At 54.0% G+C, this 22,390-nt stretch overlaps 1 protein-coding gene across 1 annotated transcript; it reads left to right on the forward strand.

Annotated features, from left to right (window-relative positions):
* Positions 1–318: 318 nt before the first annotated feature.
* On the forward strand, positions 319–21,331 carry ABCB8 (ATP binding cassette subfamily B member 8). Its single transcript, XM_075214276.1, is given in 17 exon segments — positions 319–742; positions 1,113–1,413; positions 1,820–1,975; positions 2,481–2,575; positions 2,905–3,010; positions 3,710–3,871; positions 4,843–4,928; positions 5,103–5,200; positions 7,074–7,179; positions 7,251–7,284; positions 7,477–7,607; positions 9,102–9,196; positions 9,534–9,565; positions 9,567–9,668; positions 10,206–10,353; positions 11,217–11,467; positions 19,926–21,331. Coding segments are annotated over 17 exon segments (2,094 nt in total). The 5' UTR covers positions 319–632; the 3' UTR covers positions 20,007–21,331.
* Positions 21,332–22,390: the final 1,059 nt, after the last annotated feature.

Genomic DNA, 22,390 nt, shown 5'->3' on the forward strand with positions numbered 1-22,390 from the left:
GTGACCGGTATACAACGCAGAGCGCTGTCATGTGACCGGTATACAACGCAGAGCGCTGTCATGTGACCGGTATACAACGCAGAGCCCTGTCATGTGACTGGTATACAACACAGAGCGCTGTCATGTGACCGGTATACAATGTAGAGCGCTGTCATGTGACCGGTATACAACGCAGAGCGCTGTCATGTGACCGGTATACAACGCAGGGCGCTGTCATGTGACCGGTATACAATGCAGAGCGCTGTCATGTGACCGGTATACAATGCAGAGCCTTAGATCAGGATGGTATGTGGATCAGGAAGGTATCAGGGAGGTATCAGGGAGGTGGGAGGCACAGTACAGAAGTTATAGTTGTGTAATAGAGGACACTAGATGCTGCTGGGACTTGTAGTTCCCCCGCCTCAGTGACTGGACATATAGAATAGAGATGGAGCCGGTCAGCCGGTGACGTCACAGCGGACAGGTCACATGACGCAGCGGAGCGCTCTTATTGGTGCACTTGGTTAGCGGCGGGAACTGCCTGTGGTAACCAGAGTTGGCCCCTGTGGCCCCCACATTGACTCCCGGGGCCCAGCACCTGCCCTCAGGAAGGACACCCAGGACGTTAGTCCCGCCCCGCCCTCACTGGTCACATGACATGCTCTGACCAATCAGCGCGTCTGACTGACCTGCCGGAGCCTCCCGGGTCCTGGACACCGCCGGTCATGCTGCTGCAACTGCTGCTCCGCCGCCGCCCGGCCCGGTAACCGCTCATCACACGGGGGGACTACAAGTCCCAGCATGCTCTGTGTGTGTTACAGGGGGGTGGTCTGGGGTGTAGAGCTGGGGTGGGACTACAAGTCCCAGCATGCTGTGTGTGTTACGGGGGGGGGGGGTCTGGGGTGGGACTACAAGTCCCAGCATGCTCTGTGTGTGTTACAGGGGGGGACTACAAGTCCCAGCACCATCTATGTATAGAGCACCAGCATATTCCGTAGTGCTGTACAATTGGGTAGAAGCAGAGAGGTTCCCAGCCTGCTGGAGTGCTGGGACTTGTAGTTCCACCCCTGAGGGGGCCTAGTTCTGTATAATGTGATATATGAAATGAATCAGTATAATGTTATCTCTTCCAGGTACATCCATCTCCCGGGGCTGACTCGCCCTCCTGGGCCCTCACAGCTCTATGCCCGTGTCCGAGATGTCACCCTCTGTGTCTCGCGCTGGTCTGGTAGAACCATTAAGGGCAGAACACTGGCGCTGCTGCTGGGCCCGGCCGCTGTGTGCACCGGGGGGAAGTTCACCCTGTGCCAGCTGGAGCCGACCAGACCCCCGGTTCTCATACATGAGAGGAAGATCCCGGAGCCGCAGTTCCTGTGGGGAAAGTTCTGGGAGTTCCTGCGCCCGCAGCTGGATGCCCTGATCGCAGCAGTGATTGTAAGAGCGCGTTCTGTGTATTACCACTGTAATATTATATAATGACCTACATCAAAGGCCAGAGGCCTATATAGTGTGCCGCCAGACTATATGGGCCTCGGGCTGGGGGGCGAGAGGGCATCTGCCCCCCGGGCTGATCCTATAGTGGGCTACCTTGGGCTGGGTCACTCGGCCAATTGCATTTTGTTTCCTTTAAAATGTTTCTAATAAGCTGCTGGCACCCTGGGCTAAAACTTGCCAGCCCTCCCCTGCCCTTAACCCACTTCGTGTTGCCCCATTGAAATTCAGCCACGTTCTGACCCCTACGTTGAAAGCTTGCAGCAACTTCCCTGTGTGTAAAATCCACCGTTACCCGGGAGACTGCAAGTCGCACTAATCTCCGTTGCTGCATTTCCTTATTTCTCAGCTGGCGTTTGGTGCGGCTTTGCTGAATATCCAGATCCCGCTGATTTTGGGGGAGCTGGTGAATGTGGTGTCCCGCTACACGAGGGAGCATGCTGGGAACTACCTGCGGGAGGTGCAGGGTCCAGCCATGAAACTGCTGTCTCTGTACGCAGCGCAGGTAGGTCCAGACGATGGATCACTTACTTACATTGTACAGATCAATGACTAGTAATCCTGTTCTGCCATTGGATCAAGCCTGTCTCTACTTTGCCAGTAGCCGTTATTCTCTATAACCTCCAAGAACGGTTAGTGATTCTCTACTCTGGTAAAGGAGGAAATAAGGGAATAGTTGTTTCTATAAAGCAAGTCCCCTACATTATGTGCCAGAAAGATTGGTTAAAGAGCTCACAATCTATTTTTGGAGACTGTGTTTGTGGTGGTGAGCGGCCTCTAGTGGTTACTGATGGTATGAGTGGAAATGGGGGGTGAGCAGATTACCGCCCCTCTTCCAAATGTTCTGTCCAAGCAAAGCAAGAAAACAATATATTGTTTATCTCACAAAGTCACAATGTTCTTATGTAAAGATTTAATACTTAGAACTAGTATTCAGCTGTAAATAACAGTTCATGTAGGAAAGTTATATTGCTGTCCGTTACTGACATGTTCCTTTGTGGCTCATTTAGGGCTTACTGACGTGTGGTTACATCGTTCTGCTGTCGCGTGTTGGGGAGCGAGTTGCTGGCAGTATGAGGAAGGCATTATTCACTGCCCTTCTCCGGTGAGTGTCATCATCATCAGTGTCCTGCGCACACGCAGAGCCCCCGACGCCCGCTCCCCTGTCCTGCGCAGAGCCCCCGACGCCCGCTCCCCTGTCCTGCGCAGAGCCCCCGACGCCCGCTCCCCTGTCCTGCGCAGAGCCCCCGACGCCCGCTCCCCTGTCCTGCGCAGAGCCCCCGACGCCCGCTCCCCTGTCCTGCGCACGTGCAGAGCCCCGTTTCGCTGTGTCTCCCCGTCACACCTCCTCCCCTCCAATCATTTCTCCACTCCTTTCCCCTCGCTCTCTCTGTAACGCTTCTTGTTCTGTCACTCACCCTCTTCCTCTCGCAGCCAGGACGTGGCTTTCTTTGACGCACAGAAGACAGGGCTCTTGGTGAACCGTCTCACCTCTGATGTCCAGGAGTTTAAATCCTCTTTCAAACAGGTGATTTCCCAGGTGAGTCTGAACTTTGTCTCCTGGTGTTCAGGACTAACACGAATGTCCATGTGTCCGGCCCTTAGAGGGTATCAATGATGTGCTGTTCCTGTCTACTATGGAATATACAGGTGATAAGTAAATAATAAGAATTAACCTGCAGTGTTCACACTGCTCCAGGCCTGGAAATAAGATATATAGTTTATGGTGCAGACCGTGTTAAATTAGAAGTGAACCCAATCAGACATTTTAATCTGACAGTGACCTACACTGTCTTGTCTCCATTTATGTGAGAACAACTGTTCGAACGGAAAAATATTGAGAGTTGCTCAGTAGACGCTGTCATATTTATATGAAATTGTGCCATTTTCCTCTGTTGTTAGCAGCCTGATACTGCAGGCGTTTAATTACCTCATATCCTGGTTACATGTCACACGAAGCTGAAGGAGTCACTGACATTACACTGCAGCTTTGAGTACGTGTAATAATTAGGAGATTTACAAATATACAGCGACCAACTGCTCCTCAGACCCTGGCCTGGCAGTGTGACACCCATAGACCGGGCATGGGTTAATGGTACGGATGGATGTAACAGATGAGGGTTTGGTGGTGTTCCTGTGTACGGGCTGACAGGGGAGAACCTCTAGATAAGTAGCTTGAATAATTGTATTGTTCTTTATCTATAACTAACGCTGTGTGACCATTGGTGACTTGTTCCAGGGACTCAGGAATATTACCCAGACCGTCGGCTGCTTCATATCACTGTATTACATCTCCCCAGAGCTGACCGGACTTCTGGTTGTAGTGATGCCGATACTGGTGGGGACCGGAGCCATAATCGGCTCTTTTCTGCGCACATTGTCACGTCAGGCGCAGGAACAGGTAAGGGAACCCCCCCAACCATGCTATGTCTATTTTCCCGTGTAGGTCTGGGGGTACACGTTACACTGCTCCCCCTCTACGTGTGGGTCTGGGGGTACATGTTACACTGCTCCCCTCTGCCAGCGGGTCTGGGGTTACACTGCTCCCCGCTGCCAGCTGGTCTGGGGGTACACGTTACACTGCTCCCGCTCTACGTGTGGGTCTGGGGGTACATGTTACACTGCTCTCCTCTGCCAGCGGGTCTGGGGTTACACTGCTCCCCGCTGCCAGCTGGTCTGGGGGTACACGTTACACTGCTCCCGCTCTACGTGTGGGTCTGGGGGTACATGTTACACTGCTCTCCTCTGCCAGCGGGTCTGGGGTTACACTGCTCCCCGCTGCCAGCTGGTCTGGGGATACACGTTACATTGCTCCCCTCTACGTGTGGGTCTGGGGGTACACGTTACACTGCTCCCCTCTACGTGTGGGTCTGGGGGTGCACGTTACACTGCTCCCCCTCTACGTGTGGGTCTGGGGGTACATGTTACACTGCTCCCCTCTACGTGTGGGTCTGGGGGTACATGTTACACTGCTCCCCTCTACGTGTGGGTCTGGGGGTACACGTTACACTGCTCCCCCTCTACGTGTGGGTCTGGGGGTACATGTTACACTGCTCCCCTCTACGTGTAGGTCTGGGGGTACATGTTACACTGCTCCCCTCTACGTGTAGGTCTGGGGGTACACGTTACACTGCTCCCCCTCTACGTGTGGGTCTGGGGGTACACGTTACACTGCTCCCCCTCTACGTGTGGGTCTGGGGGTACACGTTACACTGCTCCCCCTCTACGTGTGGGTCTGGGGGTGCACGTTACACTGCTCCCCTCTACGTGTAGGTCTGGGGGTACACGTTACACTGCTCCCCCTCTACGTGTGGGTCTGGGGGTACATGTTACACTGGTGCACTCTGATATCTGTTTTCTTCCCTGGTGCAGATCGCTAAAGCCACAGGTCTGGCGGATGAGGCGCTGGGAAACGTGCGCACTGTGAGGGCTTTCGCCATGGAAGACCACGAGGAGCAGTGAGTGACTGATATGTTCATGTTATACGGAGTATTTCTATGTAATAAAGGCTACAGAGAGGAACATGTCTCCCCACGACCCCTTACAACACCCTTGGACGCAGTTGGGGTATTTATCACTTAGTACTGCCCCACTAGGTATAATAAATGTGTGCGTATGTTTCCTTGTTCCAGGTTATACACTGCCGAGGTGAACCGGTCTGTCCGGATGAACGAGGTTCTAGGTATCGGAATAGCCGTGTTCCAGGGTCTGTCCAACATCGCTCTAAATTGTAAGTAACAATCGCTTCTATAGGGTTTGCACGCAGCGGCTAGATTGATTTTCTTTACTAACCGTTATTCCTCTGCTGAGCCACTCTGTCAGTCTCTACATTGGCTGCCTGTATTTCAACGAATCCAATATAAAATTCTTCTACTAACATACAAGGCCATCAACAAAATTGCACCGACATACATCTCCTCACTGGTCTCACAATATCTCCCAACTCGACACCTCCATTCTGCACAAGATCTACGTCTCTCCTCCACTCTCATCACATCCTTCCATTCTCGGTTACAGGACTTTTTTTGGAATTTGTGGAATTCCCTCCCACGCACAATTATTAATTTTTTTATTATTAATTTTTATTTATAGGGCGCCACTAGGTGTCCGTAGCGCCTTACAGGGACAAACAAAGTTACAATACAAAGGTGAGACAGCACGATACAGTAAACAAAATGCACAGTAACTCCGAGATCTCAAAGCACAGCTAGAGGGGCGGGGGAGGGGAGAGGGGAAGGTCCCGCATACAGCGGAGCCCAAGAGGGCACGGAGGGCAGGGAAACCCCCAGAGTGGAGAGGAGGGAGCAAGAGGGAACGGGGAGGAGGAGGGCAAGGTAGCTGGAGAGCAGAGTTAAAAGTGGTGAAGACAGGAGGAGAGATGACCCTGCTCAAAGGAGCGTACAATCTAAGGGGTGGGGTAGAGAGACACGAGGGAGGGAGAGAAGGAGGATAAGGGAAGGGGAGTGAAGGGGAAGAGGCAGAAGATCTGGTAGGGAGTTAAGTGGGAGACTGGAAGGCTTTAAGAAAAAGGTGGGTTTTTAAAGCCCGTTTGAAACTGGACAGATTAGGGCAGGTTCTGATAGAGAGAGGGAGCTTGTTCCAGTGGAGGGGGGCAGCGCGGGCGAAGTCTTGGATACGCGCATGGGAGGAGGTGATCAGGGGAGAAGAGAGGCGATGGTCATTGGCTGATCGGAGAGGGCGGGAAGGAGCATGAATAGAGAGGAGGGTGGAGATGTAGGGTGCAGTGGAGTTGGCGAGTGATAAGACTTTCCTCTAGTCTTCAAGTGTTCTCTGAAAACCCACCTCTTCAGACAAGCTTATAGTATACCTCAACCACCATCTTAATCTCCCCTATTACCACCCTCTACACAGCTAACACAAGACAACAACCCTCTGACCAACATTGGTACACACACAGCCCACTCAGTACTTTTACCTTTACGTTCTAGCTGGTCCATTGTGCAATATGATGTAGCACATGCCCTTGTGTTTCTAACTCCCATTGTCCCATAGATTGTAAGCTTGCGAGCAGGGTTCTCTTACCTCTCTGTCTGTATTACCCAGTATTGTTTTGTTAATGTTTGTCCCAATTGTAAAGCGCTACAGAATTTTCTGGTGCTATATAAATAAATGATGATGATAGGGTTCTATGCGCTGCACCTGGCATCTATAGGGTGCCCTGCGCTGTACCTGGCATCTCCCTGTAGGGTGCCCTGCGCTGTACCTGGCATCTCCCTGTAGGGTGCCCTGCGCTGTACCTGGCATCTCCCTGTAGGGTGCCCTGCGCTGTACCTGGCATCTCCCTGTAGGGTGCCCTGCGCTGTACCTGGCATCTCCCTGTAGGGTGCCCTGCGCTGCACCTGGCATCTATAGGGTGCCCTGCGCTGTACCTGGCATCTCCCTGTAGGGTGCACTGCGATGTACCTGGCATCTCCCTGTAGGGTGCCCTGCGCTGTACCTGGCATCTCCCTGTAGGGTGCACTGTGATGTACCTGGCATCTCCCTGTAGGGTGCCCTGCGCTGTACCTGGCATCTCCCTGTAGGGTGCACTGTGATGATGTATAGACTGGGTCTGGGGACTGATCACATTATCTTTGCTGCAGGTATTGTCCTGGGGACCATATTTGCCGGCGGATCATTGATGGCTGGGAATGAACTGTCGGCTGGTGACCTCATGTCCTTCCTGGTGGCTTCTCAGACCGTCCAGAGGTTCGTCCATATTAGGGTTTTGGTCGGGTAGTTGGGTCACTTATCCCCTCACTGTGTTTTCTATTACTCAGGTCTATGGCGAATATGTCGGTGCTGTTTGGCCAGGTGAGTCCGTGTTATGACACCACCCGGGGTCCGGTGAAATTAAGATCACATAAAGACCAACAATACTTACTGTCTCTTCTGTCTCCTAAAACAAATGAAAAATAGACATAAAATTCATGGTCATTAAGTTTACATTGGGTTGAATGATCCATTTTTTCCTGTACTGAGGTTATTCCTCTCCATATCTCTCAGGTGGTCCGGGGTCTCAGCGCGGGGGGACGTGTCTTTGAGTTCATGTGTTTGGAGCCAGAGATTCCACTCCGAGGAGGGTTAAAGATTTCTCTACTGAAAGGAGAAATTCACTTCAAGGACGTTTCCTTCAGGTGAGATGTGAGGACACTTATCAGGTGTGTCGCCTCATCATATAACGTCGTGGACTTTGTACTTATCCCGCAGCCTCAGACTCTGCACTATCCTGGAAATATTAGTTGTGAAATCACTTGTTTGTATCTTATATTTCGGCCTTAAATCATAACTATAAATGGGGAAAAACATTTTCTATTTGAATGCTCACATACCGGAACGCCTGGGCTTATTTGGGGGACATCGGCAGCCCTGGGGTTTCACAGCAACTTGAGGGTGGTTAAATGTTGTAACTTTTCCGGATACCCCACAATGGTCGAGCATTACACAGCTGAATAGTCCTCTAGGTAGGTCTCTGATGATTATACTTTGTATCTGTCGGGTCTAGCATAGAAGTTTCACATATAAGTCACCCTCTCCGATCCCTGTCTTTGTTCCAGTCTCCGCGGCTCTATCTTGTGCTTATGTCGGTTGAGTTGATTGTTCGTTTCAGGTCCAGAGACAGTAGATAATAACCAGCAGTAAAACATAAGCCCTGGTCTATGTTTCATGGGTTCTTTATAAGTCCATTATCTCCCAACAATGTGTCTGCTGCCTTCATAGGTGAACAAGTCTCCAGATGTCCTTTTTAGGATTTGAAAGATGCTGACCATACGAGCCTCTAAATGGGTGTCACGTTGGCCTTTCTGTTATGTCTATTTTAAACTGAGGTTTAATCTGTCGGCAAAGCCCAGAAGCGCCATCTTCCCTACAGCCGCTTTACTCCAAGAGGAACAGAGAAACAACAATTCCAACCTTGGCAACCAGCGTCACGATAAAACAGATGCCAAATTTGTAGCACAGACCTTGTCAGAGTACACGAGGGCCGCATATTGGGGTACGTGCGACTACTAGACATAGCCAAGGTTTGTGGTCTCTGAGCAGAGACCAGATCTTCCTTCCCTTCTCCTCACGTTGGTGGCAGTTCTCCAGGTCATCGATGTGGACTTTCATGCTTCAGATCGTGGTTTGCTGTTTTTTTGCTACTTTATAGAGAATACGTTTTCCAATCACCGAACCGCACTCAGACCGGCTCCGTATTGGACATATATCCGTATTCTCACGTCCTGAACTGGTCGACTCCACTCTGGCTGCAAATAGATCTGTCAGCCCTGGTCTGATAGGAGACTAAAGCATCTCAGACTTCTCAGAGCTGTACAGGTCATTCTCTGACATCATCAGTGATTGAGTAACAGAGGTAGCCAGGGTCTGTGCTGGTATTAGTGGAGGACACAGTCTTGGAGAGAGAGTTAAGGTGCCGTCCTGTGGTGGTGAAAGTACCTAATGTCACTTTGTGCCGCACAATGGGTGCAGGTGACACTGTGATGAAGGTTGTAGAAGTAGATTATATCCTGGAGCTAGAAAAATTACGTTTAAGAGAAATATTACGATGCCTCACAGTAATTAGGATTTGCATAATCCGCTGCCACTGACCGTACTGGAGAATAATACATAAAATCCTGCTTCTTCCCCAGTTACCCCACTCGGCCGGGTCATGAAGTCTTGAGTGGTTTTGACCTTCACATTTCTCCTGGTAAGACCGTGGCCATCGTGGGACAATCCGGGGGAGGTGAGTGTGTTTTTTTGCAGTGATTGGGGAGTGTTCCAGGGTTATGAATGAATGAACCCACTGAAAAGTGTAAGATTTAAGCAAAGGATTTATGGGTACTGAAAATAAATTTGACCCAAATTAATGAAAGTTGTCCAGTGATCCGTAATGATGATTAGATATGTGGAGATGGTACGTTGGGCAGATGTTGTGGGACATCCAGGGCAGAGGGGCCAGTGGCCTCAGACACGGGGATGTGCTTGTAGGGGGGTGGGAGGTCTTCAGATAGGGCAGAAGATGTCTTTGCAATGGACCCGGTAGAATCTGGAGAGTGATCCTGGTTTTTGTTACTATTCAGGAAAGTCGACAGTGGCTGCACTGTTGGAGCGGTTTCTATGACCCTGTCCTGGGGGCGGTGGAACTGGACGGAGTGGACATCCGTTCACTTGACCCATCGTGGTTGAGAGGTGAAGCCATCGGATTCATCAACCAGGTAAATTACAGAATTATCATCGAAGGGCACAATTACGTCAATCAATTGTCAATTAAGTAGATTCTACCCGTGGCTGCGCAGGTGCCATGGACACTAGACATGTGATAGAGGGGCACGGTGCCCAGTACTTATAATGTAATATGCTGTAGACCAAGGAGCAGATTGGACAGTATGAAGGGCACAAAGAAGCACATTGATAGGGTTACACGTGAGCTCGCTGCGCAGGAATAAGGTTAACAGAGCGGTATTAAGAGGACGCAGGTTTATTATCTTTATTCAGGGCCGGGCCCACACATAGGAATCCACCTGGGTGTACATAATCCCGCACAGGTATCGTCCATACATCCATTCAGGCTCAAAGTGAGGACAGTGAGCACTGGCCAAGTCCCAGTGTCGGGTGCTCCCGCCTGGTGCTGTGACCTGGCCGTACACGCTGTTCGTATGTAGCTGGAGGGAGCGGCTCCCGTTACACGGTTTAGCCCTTTAGTGGGGGTTATAGGATCTCTGTGTCATTACCATCTTCTTGTTCTCACACAGGAGCCTGTACTTTTTGGCACAAGCATCATGGAAAATATTCGGTTTGGGAGGCCGAGCGCCAGCGACGCTGAGGTCTATGAAGCCGCAAAACTGGCGAATGCTGATGACTTTATCCAGAATTTTCCAGATGGATATAACACGGTGCTAGGTAAGCGATTCCCCCGTGCCTGGCTGCTTGCGTTCTTAGCCTGGTCCTTCACTCGACTGACTCCACCCACTTGTGTCATGTGACTTGTGTGTTAGGTGTGGGGTATGAGGATCAGCTGGTTACTAACCCTGATTGTGTACCCTCTCTCTAATTTACATAAAACCGTGTCATCTAGATTATCCCATCGAAATGTGTCTGGATGTGTGAAACACAAATAAGTGGTTATCAACATAGGAACTATCTTTCATTTTACACCACTAGACGCTGCCGATTGTGTTTCCATAAAATATAACCAACATAAATAAAGCCGTCGGGGCCAGAGAGGGTGGAGGTGCATACATTGATCGTGGAGGGTGGAGCTGCATACATTGATCGTGGAGGGTGGAGCCGCATACATTGATCGTGGAGGGTGGAGCCATATATTGATCATGGAGGGTGGAGCCGTATACATTGATCGTGGAGGGTGGAGCCCTATAAGTGATCATGGAGGGTGGAGCTGTATACATTGATCATAGGCGGTGGAGCCGCATATATTGATCATGGAGGAGGAGGTTGGAGCCGCATACATTGATCATGGGCGGTGGAGCCGCATACATTGATCGTGGAGGGTGGAGCCCTATAAGTGATCATGGAGGGTGGAGCTGTATACATTGATCATGGAGGGTGGAGCTGTATACATTGATCATTGGCGGTGGAGCTGTATACATTGATCATGGAGGAGGAGGGTGGAGCCGCATACATTGATCATGGAGGAGGAGGGTGGAGCCGCATACATTGTCTGATTGCTGTATACGGATGCCTGCATTCAGTGTTGCCTCCAGATGTATAATTCTATTTGAATGAACTAGTTTCTCCCCTCACAGGTGAGCGTGGCGTTACCCTCTCTGGCGGTCAGAAGCAGCGTGTGGCCATTGCTCGCGCTCTTCTAAAAGACCCTCGGATTCTGATTCTTGACGAGGCTACAAGCGCCCTGGATGCAGAGTCTGAAAGAACGGTACAGTTAGCGCTGGATCGCGCTACGTCCGGCCGCACCGTGCTGGTCATTGCTCATCGGCTCAGCACCATCGCGGATGCGGACATTATCGTGGTCATGTCAAAGGGTCGTGTGGCAGAGGTGAGTGACCACAGGTAACCCATAGCAACCAATGGTTGGAATGTGAGTGGTTGCTATGGTGACGCCATCTCTTTTACAGCTACCCATCCACCAGTATGTTCTCTATATGTGTTTATGTTGATACTTTGTATTTCGATATTTATTCATTATTACATATTGTGTATTTTTTATTATCCTTTTCTCTTTCTGATACAATCACCACTTACCTTATTTATGTATATATATTTCTCTGCCCTATATAGCTCTTAAGTGCATTGTTGTAGACTATATCTGTGTTTTCATCAGTCTGATTTAGTGAGGTGGAGAGTGTAGAGCGCTGGCAGGTGTGTGTGGGGGTGGAGATAGTGTAGAGCGCTGGCAGGTGTGTGTGGGGGTGCAGATAGCGTAGAGCGCTGGCAGGTGTGTGTGGGGGTGGAGAGTGTAGAGCGCTGGCAGGTGTGTGTGGGGGTGGAGATAGCGTAGAGCGCTGGCAGGTGTGTGTGGGGGTGGAGATAGCGTAGAGCGCTGGCAGGTGTGTGTGGGGGTGGAGATAGCGTAGAGCGCAGGCAGGTGTGTGTGGGGGTGGAGATAGCGTAGAGCGCTGGCAGGTGTGTGTGGGGGTGGAGAGTGTAGAGCGCTGGCAGGTGTGTGTGGGGGTGGAGATAGCGTAGAGCGCTGGCAGGTGTGTGTGGGGGTGGAGATAGCGTAGAGCGCTGGCAGGTGTGTGTGGGGGTGGAGATAGTGTAGAGCGCTGGCAGGTGTGTGTGGGGGTGGAGATAGCGTAGAGCGCTGGCAGGTGTGTGTGGGGGTGGAGAGTGTAGAGCGCTGGCAGGTGTGTGTGGGGGTGGAGAGTGTAGAGCGCTGGCAGGTGTGTGTGGGGGTGGAGAGTGTAGAGCGCTGGCAGGTGTGTGTGGGGTGGAGATAGCGTAGAGCGCTGGCAGGTGTGTGTGGGGGTGGAGAGTGTAGAGCGCTGGCAGGTGTGTGTGGGGGTGGAGATAGCGTAGAGCGCTGGCAGGTGTGTGTGGGGGTGGAGATAGCGTAGAGCGCTGGCAGGTGTGTGTGGGGGTGGAGATAGCGTAGAGCGCTGGCAGGTGTGTGTGGGGGTGGAGATAGCGTAGAGCGCTGGCAGGTGTGTGTGGGGGTGGAGAGTGTAGAGCGCTGGCAGGTGTGTGTGGGGGTGGAGATAGCGTAGAGCGCTGGCAGGTGTGTGTGGGGGTGGAGAGTGTAGAGCGCTGGCAGGTGTGTGTGGGGGTGGAGAGTGTAGAGCGCTGGCAGGTGTGTGTGGGGTGGAGATAGCGTAGAGCGCTGGCAGGTGTGTGTGGGGGTGGAGAGTGTAGAGCGCTGGCAGGTGTGTGTGGGGGTGGAGATAGCGTAGAGCGCTGGCAGGTGTGTGTGGGGGTGGAGATAGCGTAGAGCGCTGGCAGGTGTGTGTGGGGGTGGAGATAGCGTAGAGCGCTGGCAGGTGTGTGTGGGGGTGGAGAGTGTAGAGCGCTGGCAGGTGTGTGTGGGGGTGGAGATAGCGTAGAGCGCTGGCAGGTGTGTGTGGGGGTGGAGAGTGTAGAGCGCTGGCAGGTGTGTGTGGGGGTGGAGATAGCGTAGAGCGCTGGCAGGTGTGTGTGGGGGTGGAGATAGCGTAGAGCGCTGGCAGGTGTGTGTGGGGGTGGAGAGTGTAGAGCGCTGGCAGGTGTGTGTGGGGGTGGAGATAGCGTAGAGCGCTGGCAGGTGTGTGTGGGGGTGGAGAGTGTAGAGCGCTGGCAGGTGTGTGTGGGGGTGGAGAGTGTAGAGCGCTGGCAGGTGTGTGTGGGGTGGAGATAGCGTAGAGCGCTGGCAGGTGTGTGTGGGGGTGGAGAGTGTAGAGCGCTGGCAGGTGTGTGTGGGGGTGGAGATAGCGTAGAGCGCTGGCAGGTGTGTGTGGGGGTGGAGATAGCGTAGAGCGCTGGCAGGTGTGTGTGGGGGTGGAGAGTGTAGAGCGCTGGCAGGTGTGTGTGGGGGTGGAGATAGCGTAGAGCGCTGGCAGGTGTGTGTGGGGGTGGAGAGTGTAGAGCGCTGGCAGGTGTGTGTGGGGGTGGAGATAGCGTAGAGCGCTGGCAGGTGTGTGTGGGGGTGGAGAGTGTAGAGCGCTGGCAGGTGTGTGTGGGGGTGGAGATAGCGTAGAGCGCTGGCAGGTGTGTGTGGGGGTGGAGAGTGTAGAGCGCTGGCAGGTGTGTGTGGGGGTGGAGATAGCGTAGAGCGCTGGCAGGTGTGTGTGGGGGTGGAGAGTGTAGAGCGCTGGCAGGTGTGTGTGGGGGTGGAGATAGTGTAGAGCGCTGGCAGGTGTGTGTGGGGGTGGAGAGTGTAGAGCGCTGGCAGGTGTGTGTGGGGGTGGAGATAGCGTAGAGCGCTGGCAGGTGTGTGTGGGGGTGGAGAGTGTAGAGCGCTGGCAGGTGTGTGTGGGGGTGGAGATAGCGTAGAGCGCTGGCAGGTGTGTGTGGGGGTGGAGATAGCGTAGAGCGCTGGCAGGTGTGTGTGGGGGTGGAGATAGCGTAGAGCGCTGGCAGGTGTGTGTGGGGGTGGAGATAGCGTAGAGCGCTGGCAGGTGTGTGTGGGGGTGGAGAGTGTAGAGCGCTGGCAGGTGTGTGTGGGGGTGGAGATAGCGTAGAGCGCTGGCAGGTGTGTGTGGGGGTGGAGAGTGTAGAGCGCTGGCAGGTGTGTGTGGGGGTGGAGAGTGTAGAGCGCTGGCAGGTGTGTGTGGGGGTGGAGAGTGTAGAGCGCTGGCAGGTGTGTGTGGGGTGGAGATAGCGTAGAGCGCTGGCAGGTGTGTGTGGGGGTGGAGAGTGTAGAGCGCTGGCAGGTGTGTGTGGGGGTGGAGATAGCGTAGAGCGCTGGCAGGTGTGTGTGGGGGTGGAGATAGCGTAGAGCGCTGGCAGGTGTGTGTGGGGGTGGAGATAGCGTAGAGCGCTGGCAGGTGTGTGTGGGGGTGGAGATAGCGTAGAGCGCTGGCAGGTGTGTGTGGGGGTGGAGAGTGTAGAGCGCTGGCAGGTGTGTGTGGGGGTGGAGATAGCGTAGAGCGCTGGCAGGTGTGTGTGGGGGTGGAGAGTGTAGAGCGCTGGCAGGTGTGTGTGGGGGTGGAGAGTGTAGAGCGCTGGCAGGTGTGTGTGGGGTGGAGATAGCGTAGAGCGCTGGCAGGTGTGTGTGGGGGTGGAGAGTGTAGAGCGCTGGCAGGTGTGTGTGGGGGTGGAGATAGCGTAGAGCGCTGGCAGGTGTGTGTGGGGGTGGAGATAGCGTAGAGCGCTGGCAGGTGTGTGTGGGGGTGGAGATAGCGTAGAGCGCTGGCAGGTGTGTGTGGGGGTGGAGATAGCGTAGAGCGCTGGCAGGTGTGTGTGGGGGTGGAGAGTGTAGAGCGCTGGCAGGTGTGTGTGGGGGTGGAGATAGCGTAGAGCGCTGGCAGGTGTGTGTGGGGGTGGAGAGTGTAGAGCGCTGGCAGGTGTGTGTGGGGGTGGAGATAGCGTAGAGCGCTGGCAGGTGTGTGTGGGGGTGGAGATAGCGTAGAGCGCTGGCAGGTGTGTGTGGGGGTGGAGAGTGTAGAGCGCTGGCAGGTGTGTGTGGGGGTGGAGAGTGTAGAGCGCTGGCAGGTGTGTGTGGGGGTGGAGAGTGTAGAGCGCTGGCAGGTGTGTGTGGGGTGGAGATAGCGTAGAGCGCTGGCAGGTGTGTGTGGGGGTGGAGAGTGTAGAGCGCTGGCAGGTGTGTGTGGGGGTGGAGATAGCGTAGAGCGCTGGCAGGTGTGTGTGGGGGTGGAGATAGCGTAGAGCGCTGGCAGGTGTGTGTGGGGGTGGAGAGTGTAGAGCGCTGGCAGGTGTGTGTGGGGGTGGAGATAGCGTAGAGCGCTGGCAGGTGTGTGTGGGGGTGGAGAGTGTAGAGCGCTGGCAGGTGTGTGTGGGGGTGGAGATAGCGTAGAGCGCTGGCAGGTGTGTGTGGGGGTGGAGAGTGTAGAGCGCTGGCAGGTGTGTGTGGGGGTGGAGATAGCGTAGAGCGCTGGCAGGTGTGTGTGGGGGTGGAGAGTGTAGAGCGCTGGCAGGTGTGTGTGGGGGTGGAGATAGCGTAGAGCGCTGGCAGGTGTGTGTGGGGGTGGAGATAGCGTAGAGCGCTGGCAGGTGTGTGTGGGGGTGGAGATAGCGTAGAGCGCTGGCAGGTGTGTGTGGGGGTGGAGATAGCGTAGAGCGCTGGCAGGTGTGTGTGGGGGTGGAGAGTGTAGAGCGCTGGCAGGTGTGTGTGGGGGTGGAGAGTGTAGAGCGCTGGCAGGTGTGTGTGGGGGTGGAGAGTGTAGAGCGCTGGCAGGTGTGTGTGGGGTGGAGATAGCGTAGAGCGCTGGCAGGTGTGTGTGGGGGTGGAGAGTGTAGAGCGCTGGCAGGTGTGTGTGGGGGTGGAGATAGCGTAGAGCGCTGGCAGGTGTGTGTGGGGGTGGAGATAGCGTAGAGCGCTGGCAGGTGTGTGTGGGGGTGGAGATAGCGTAGAGCGCTGGCAGGTGTGTGTGGGGGTGGAGATAGCGTAGAGCGCTGGCAGGTGTGTGTGGGGGTGGAGAGTGTAGAGCGCTGGCAGGTGTGTGTGGGGGTGGAGATAGCGTAGAGCGCTGGCAGGTGTGTGTGGGGGTGGAGAGTGTAGAGCGCTGGCAGGTGTGTGTGGGGGTGGAGAGTGTAGAGCGCTGGCAGGTGTGTGTGGGGGTGGAGAGTGTAGAGCGCTGGCAGGTGTGTGTGGGGTGGAGAGTGTAGAGCGCTGGCAGGTGTGTGTGGGGGTGGAGAGTGTAGAGCGCTGGCAGGTGTGTGTGGGGTGGAGATAGCGTAGAGCGCTGGCAGGTGTGTGTGGGGTGGAGATAGCGTAGAGCGCTGGCAGGTGTGTGTGGGGGTGGAGAGTGTAGAGCGCTGGCAGGTGTGTGTGGGGGTGGAGATAGCGTAGAGCGCTGGCAGGTGTGTGTGGGGGTGGAGATAGCGTAGAGCGCTGGCAGGTGTGTGTGGGGGTGGAGATAGCGTAGAGCGCTGGCAGGTGTGTGTGGGGGTGGAGAGTGTAGAGCGCTGGCAGGTGTGTGTGGGGGTGGAGATAGCGTAGAGCGCTGGCAGGTGTGTGTGGGGGTGGAGAGTGTAGAGCGCTGGCAGGTGTGTGTGGGGGTGGAGATAGCGTAGAGCGCTGGCAGGTGTGTGTGGGGGTGGAGATAGCGTAGAGCGCTGGCAGGTGTGTGTGGGGGTGGAGAGTGTAGAGCGCTGGCAGGTGTGTGTGGGGGTGGAGATAGCGTAGAGCGCTGGCAGGTGTGTGTGGGGGTGGAGAGTGTAGAGCGCTGGCAGGTGTGTGTGGGGGTGGAGAGTGTAGAGCGCTGGCAGGTGTGTGTGGGGTGGAGATAGCGTAGAGCGCTGGCAGGTGTGTGTGGGGGTGGAGAGTGTAGAGCGCTGGCAGGTGTGTGTGGGGGTGGAGATAGCGTAGAGCGCTGGCAGGTGTGTGTGGGGGTGGAGATAGCGTAGAGCGCTGGCAGGTGTGTGTGGGGGTGGAGAGTGTAGAGCGCTGGCAGGTGTGTGTGGGGGTGGAGATAGCGTAGAGCGCTGGCAGGTGTGTGTGGGGGTGGAGAGTGTAGAGCGCTGGCAGGTGTGTGTGGGGGTGGAGATAGCGTAGAGCGCTGGCAGGTGTGTGTGGGGGTGGAGAGTGTAGAGCGCTGGCAGGTGTGTGTGGGGGTGGAGATAGCGTAGAGCGCTGGCAGGTGTGTGTGGGGGTGGAGAGTGTAGAGCGCTGGCAGGTGTGTGTGGGGGTGGAGATAGCGTAGAGCGCTGGCAGGTGTGTGTGGGGGTGGAGATAGCGTAGAGCGCTGGCAGGTGTGTGTGGGGGTGGAGATAGCGTAGAGCGCTGGCAGGTGTGTGTGGGGGTGGAGATAGCGTAGAGCGCTGGCAGGTGTGTGTGGGGGTGGAGATAGCGTAGAGCGCTGGCAGGTGTGTGTGGGGGTGGAGATAGCGTAGAGCGCTGGCAGGTGTGTGTGGGGGTGGAGATAGCGTAGAGCGCTGGCAGGTGTGTGTGGGGGTGGAGATAGTGTAGAGCGCTGGCAGGTGTGTGTGGGGGTGGAGATAGCGTAGAGCGCTGGCAGGTGTGTGTGGGGGTGGAGATAGCGTAGAGCGCTGGCAGTTGTAGGGGGGACGGGGACATGCAGGTGTGTGGGGGGGAATCGTACAGGTCTGGCGGGTGTGGGGGGGGGGGGGAGAGCATAGAACGCTGGCAGGTGTGTGTGGGGGTGGAGATAGTGTAGAGCGCTGGCAGGTGTGTGTGGGGGTGGAGATAGCGTAGAGCGCTGGCAGGTGTGTGTGGGGGTGGAGATAGCGTAGAGCGCTGGCAGGTGTGTGTGGGGGTGGAGATAGCGTAGAGCGCTGGCAGGTGTGTGTGGGGGTGGAGATAGTGTAGAGCGCTGGCAGGTGTGTGGGGGTGGAGATAGCGTAGAGCGCTGGCAGGTGTGTGTGGGGGTGGAGAGTGTAGAGCGCTGGCAGGTGTGTGGGGGTGGAGATAGCGTAGAGCGCTGGCAGGTGTGTGTGGGGGTGGAGAGTGTAGAGCGCTGGCAGGTGTGTGGGGGTGGAGATAGCGTAGAGCGCTGGCAGGTGTGTGTGGGGGTGGAGAGTGTAGAGCGCTGGCAGGTGTGTGTGGGGGTGGAGAGTGTAGAGCGCTGGCAGGTGTGTGGGGGTGGAGATAGCGTAGAGCGCTGGCAGGTGTGTGGGGCTGGAGAGTGTAGAGCGCTGGCAGGTGTGTGGGGGTGGAGATAGCGTAGAGCGCTGGCAGGTGTGTGTGGGGGTGGAGAGTGTAGAGCGCTGGCAGGTGTGTGTGGGGGTGGAGAGTGTAGAGCGCTGGCAGGTGTGTGTGGGGGTGGAGATAGCGTAGAGCGCTGGCAGGTGTGTGTGGGGGTGGAGATAGCGTAGAGCGCTGGCAGGTGTGTGTGGGGGTGGAGATAGCGTAGAGCGCTGGCAGGTGTGTGTGGGGGTGGAGATAGCGTAGAGCGCTGGCAGGTGTGTGTGGGGGTGGAGAGTGTAGAGCGCTGGCAGGTGTGTGTGGGGGTGGAGAGTGTAGAGTGCTGGCAGGTGTGTGTGGGGGTGGAGAGTGTAGAGCGCTGGCAGGTGTGTGTGGGGGTGGAGAGTGTAGAGCGCTGGCAGGTGTGTGTGGGGGTGGAGAGTGTAGAGCGCTGGCAGGTGTGTGTGGGGGTGGAGAGTGTAGAGTGCTGGCAGGTGTGTGTGGGGGTGGAGAGTGTAGAGCGCTGGCAGGTGTGTGTGGGGGTGGAGATAGCGTAGAGCGCTGGCAGGTGTGTGGGGGTGGAGATAGCGTATAGCGCTGGCAGGTGTGTGTGGGGGTGGAGAGTGTAGAGCGCTGGCAGGTGTGTGTGGGGGTGGAGATAGCGTAGAGCGCTGGCAGGTGTGTGTGGGGGTGGAGAGTGTAGAGCGCTGGCAGGTGGGGGTGGAGAGTGTAGAGCGCTGGCAGGTGTGTGTGGGGGTGGAGAGTGTAGAGCGCTGGCAGGTGTGTGTGGGGGTGGAGAGTGTAGAGCGCTGGCAGGTGTGTGTGGGGGTGGAGAGTGTAGAGCGCTGGCAGGTGTGTGTGGGGGTGGAGAGTGTAGAGCGCTGGCAGGTGTGTGGGGGTGGAGAGTGTAGAGCGCTGGCAGGTGTGTGTGGGGGTGGAGAGTGTAGAGCGCTGGCAGGTGTGTGGGGGTGGAGAGTGTAGAGCGCTTGCAGTTGTAGGGAGGGACATACAGCTTTGGCAGGTGCGTGGAGGGGGGGGAATCGTACAGGTGTGGGGGGGGGAGAGCATAGAACGCTGGCAGGTGTGTGTGTGTGTGTGTGGGGGTGGAGAGTGTAGAGCGCTGGCAGGTGGGGGTGGAGAGTGTAGAGCGCTGGCAGGTGTGTGTGGGGGTGGAGAGTGTAGAGCGCTGGCAGGTGTGTGTGGGGGTGGAGAGTGTAGAGCGCTGGCAGGTGTGTGTGGGGGTGGAGAGTGTAGAGCGCTGGCAGGTGTGTGTGGGGGTGGAGAGTGTAGAGCGCTGGCAGGTGTGTGGGGGTGGAGAGTGTAGAGCGCTGGCAGGTGTGTGTGGGGGTGGAGAGTGTAGAGCGCTGGCAGGTGTGTGGGGGTGGAGAGTGTAGAGCGCTTGCAGTTGTAGGGAGGGACATACAGCTTTGGCAGGTGCGTGGAGGGGGGGAATCGTACAGGTGTGGGGGGGGGAGAGCATAGAACGCTGGCAGGTGTGTGTGTGTGTGGGGGGGGGGGGATAATGCTCTGTGGAGCACAATGGGATAAGGTGAACGTCCTAAAATAACAAACTTCAATCTTTTCTGAGGCTGCTGCGGTTTTCCAATCTGCCACCAGCACTCCCACCCATATATCTATCTATATATTTATATTTATATCTATATCTATATCTATCCCTTGCTGTGTGAAGGAGAGCAGTTCCCAAACCACAAGTGTATGACTTCCCTTTCCTGAGTTCTCCTGTCTTCTCTCTTAGAGCGGGACCCATCGCCAGCTGCTACGGATGGGAGGTCTTTATGCAGAGCTGATACGCAGACAAAGCCAAGAGCCTCAGTGACGCGATGTAATTCATTCCGGCCAGTGATACAAGCTGGGAAGATCTCACTTCAGTGTTTGGCCCAAGGAAGCCTCATAGATCCACAACAGGACCAGAATTTCATATAATCTCTGTATAAAAGAGAGGATGTCAGATCTACCTCACCGTGTGCAGGAGCGGAGCTCCTGGTCCAATCTACATCCTCCTCCCTTGGTGCAGGAATGGAGCTCTGACTGATATAAAGAAAACGTTTACTTCCCTAAACCTTATATACTTGAATCCGACAAAAACACACAACAGGTGGATATTTGCTGCTTTCACTCCCATAAGACAGGAAGACAATAAATGGGACATTCGTGTACCTATAACAGACTGACTGACTGTCGTTATCTAGCTGCTCCCTAAAAATAATACACACAACACATAGTTACTAAGAGGAGTATTCTACCACTTTGTCACTCAGGGACATGTAGATTTCAGGAAGCAGTAACTATATTATACGCAGCTCTGAAATTAACACCAATTACGTGCGGTAGAATCCGAAGAGGCTCCGATTTCTGATGAACGTATGAGGATCATGGCGCAGCTTCGTACACGAGTCCGCTCTGCCCAGGAGCTGGCTGTTGTCTTCAGTGGCGACTGTGTTACCAGAATGGCCAACGTGGACTTTGGAGAGCAGAATACCATTATATGATCTTAGTCAATTAATAAAAGATATACTGAAGTTTGCTCTTTTCGGGTATATTTTATCCTTTTAAATTGAAAGCACTTCCTATTCAGCCACAATGTAATGTTGGCTCAATCTGATGACACTGTACGGGCTGCCCTTGACGTTACCCGAAACTACTTTGCATGATGTACGCTTCCTCTGGTTCTTGGACCCCCAGCAGAACGTAGGTCGTCTACACGGCGAGAACCAGCTGTGTTTTGTAGCTTTCAGGTGGATACATTGGTTCACTTGGGGTACTATTTATTCTACCTGTGATGCCGCAGAGACCCAGTAAACATGCTCTGCTGGGGGTAATGCCAGGTTTTCCAATTACTAATATAAACTTCAGTAACCAACGGTCTCTCTCCACCTGGATGTCCCAATGATGCTTAAAGCTGAATATGTGCTAGACATCATCATCCCTCTTATAGACACGACCTGAAATCTCATTGTCAACAACAATCTCCTCCATGTCATACTTCCTCTCTGTTATTATAGTTATATAATATGCTCGCTACTCCCAGCAATTGCCATATGCTGTTCCTAGATAGTCTTGGTAATCTTTCGCCTGCTTTTCACTCTGTTCCTCATACTCCAGTCCTTTAAATTAAATTGCATAACCTACAATCCTCATAAAGTTCTCTGTACAATAGTTACTGTACCACGGTGGTATAATCGCAATGCTAATATAGACTATGACAGGATGGACCGCCTATGCCACCTTGTCTGTTCTTGCTGGGAACCGTCTGGGCTTACTTTGCCACTGTTCACTTTCGTTATCCCAAATGCGCCCTCTAACTACAAGTATAAGGATCTGGGCGGCTTTCACAAAGGCCAAATTGTGATTACTACACGACTGGGTCAGAGTATCTCCAAAACAGCAGCTCTTGTGGGGTGTACCCATTATTTAGCGGTTAGTACCTACCAAAAGTGGTCCAAGGAAGGACAAGCGATGAACTGGCGACAGAGTCATGGGTGCCCAAGGCTCATTGATGTGCGTGGGAGTGAAGACTAGCCCGTCTGGTCCAATCCCACAGAAGAGACACTGTAGCACAAATTGCTGAAAAAGTTAATGCTGGTGTATGTGCCTGTATATCCCGGAATCCATTTTAATTCCCATGTTGGCAACATTAGTTCAGCATTCTCATATCTTAATATCACAATCTAGCAGAGATTCCTTATGGTCCCATTACATATATATATATCACAACATGCGCCCCATATATATTTTACACAATATAATAGTACTGCTATCGCTTTACAAATGTTATTGTATTGAATGCTCAAGAAAAAGAGTTTCTAAAGGGTTGAACCATAACTGATAGCAATAATTATTAAAATAAAAAATCTTTATTAAATCATTATTAAAATAAATTTTCTTTAGGACAGGTCATAGTGTAAAGTGTTGAATTCCCGTTATTAAAATTAATATAATTGGAGACATTTTCCTTCTTATTTATCAATTATATAATTATTTTAATATTATTTAAATTATAATTAATTATATAGTTAATACATTCATTTACATTCTCCATACTACATCTTCCTAGTGAAGAGGGCGGGGTGGGAGCCGCCATGACACGATTATCAGTGAATCGTGTAATTATGGCCCTGCTCCACTTAGTAAAATGTATTGTATTGGCCAAAATAATACGATTAGTCGCACCCTGCCCCCCTACGTCCTCACACCTCCCCT

The sequence above is a fragment of the Mixophyes fleayi genome, chromosome 5, assembly GCF_038048845.1.
Source record: "Mixophyes fleayi isolate aMixFle1 chromosome 5, aMixFle1.hap1, whole genome shotgun sequence".
In the NCBI taxonomy this organism is placed as follows: domain Eukaryota; kingdom Metazoa; phylum Chordata; class Amphibia; order Anura; family Limnodynastidae; genus Mixophyes; species Mixophyes fleayi.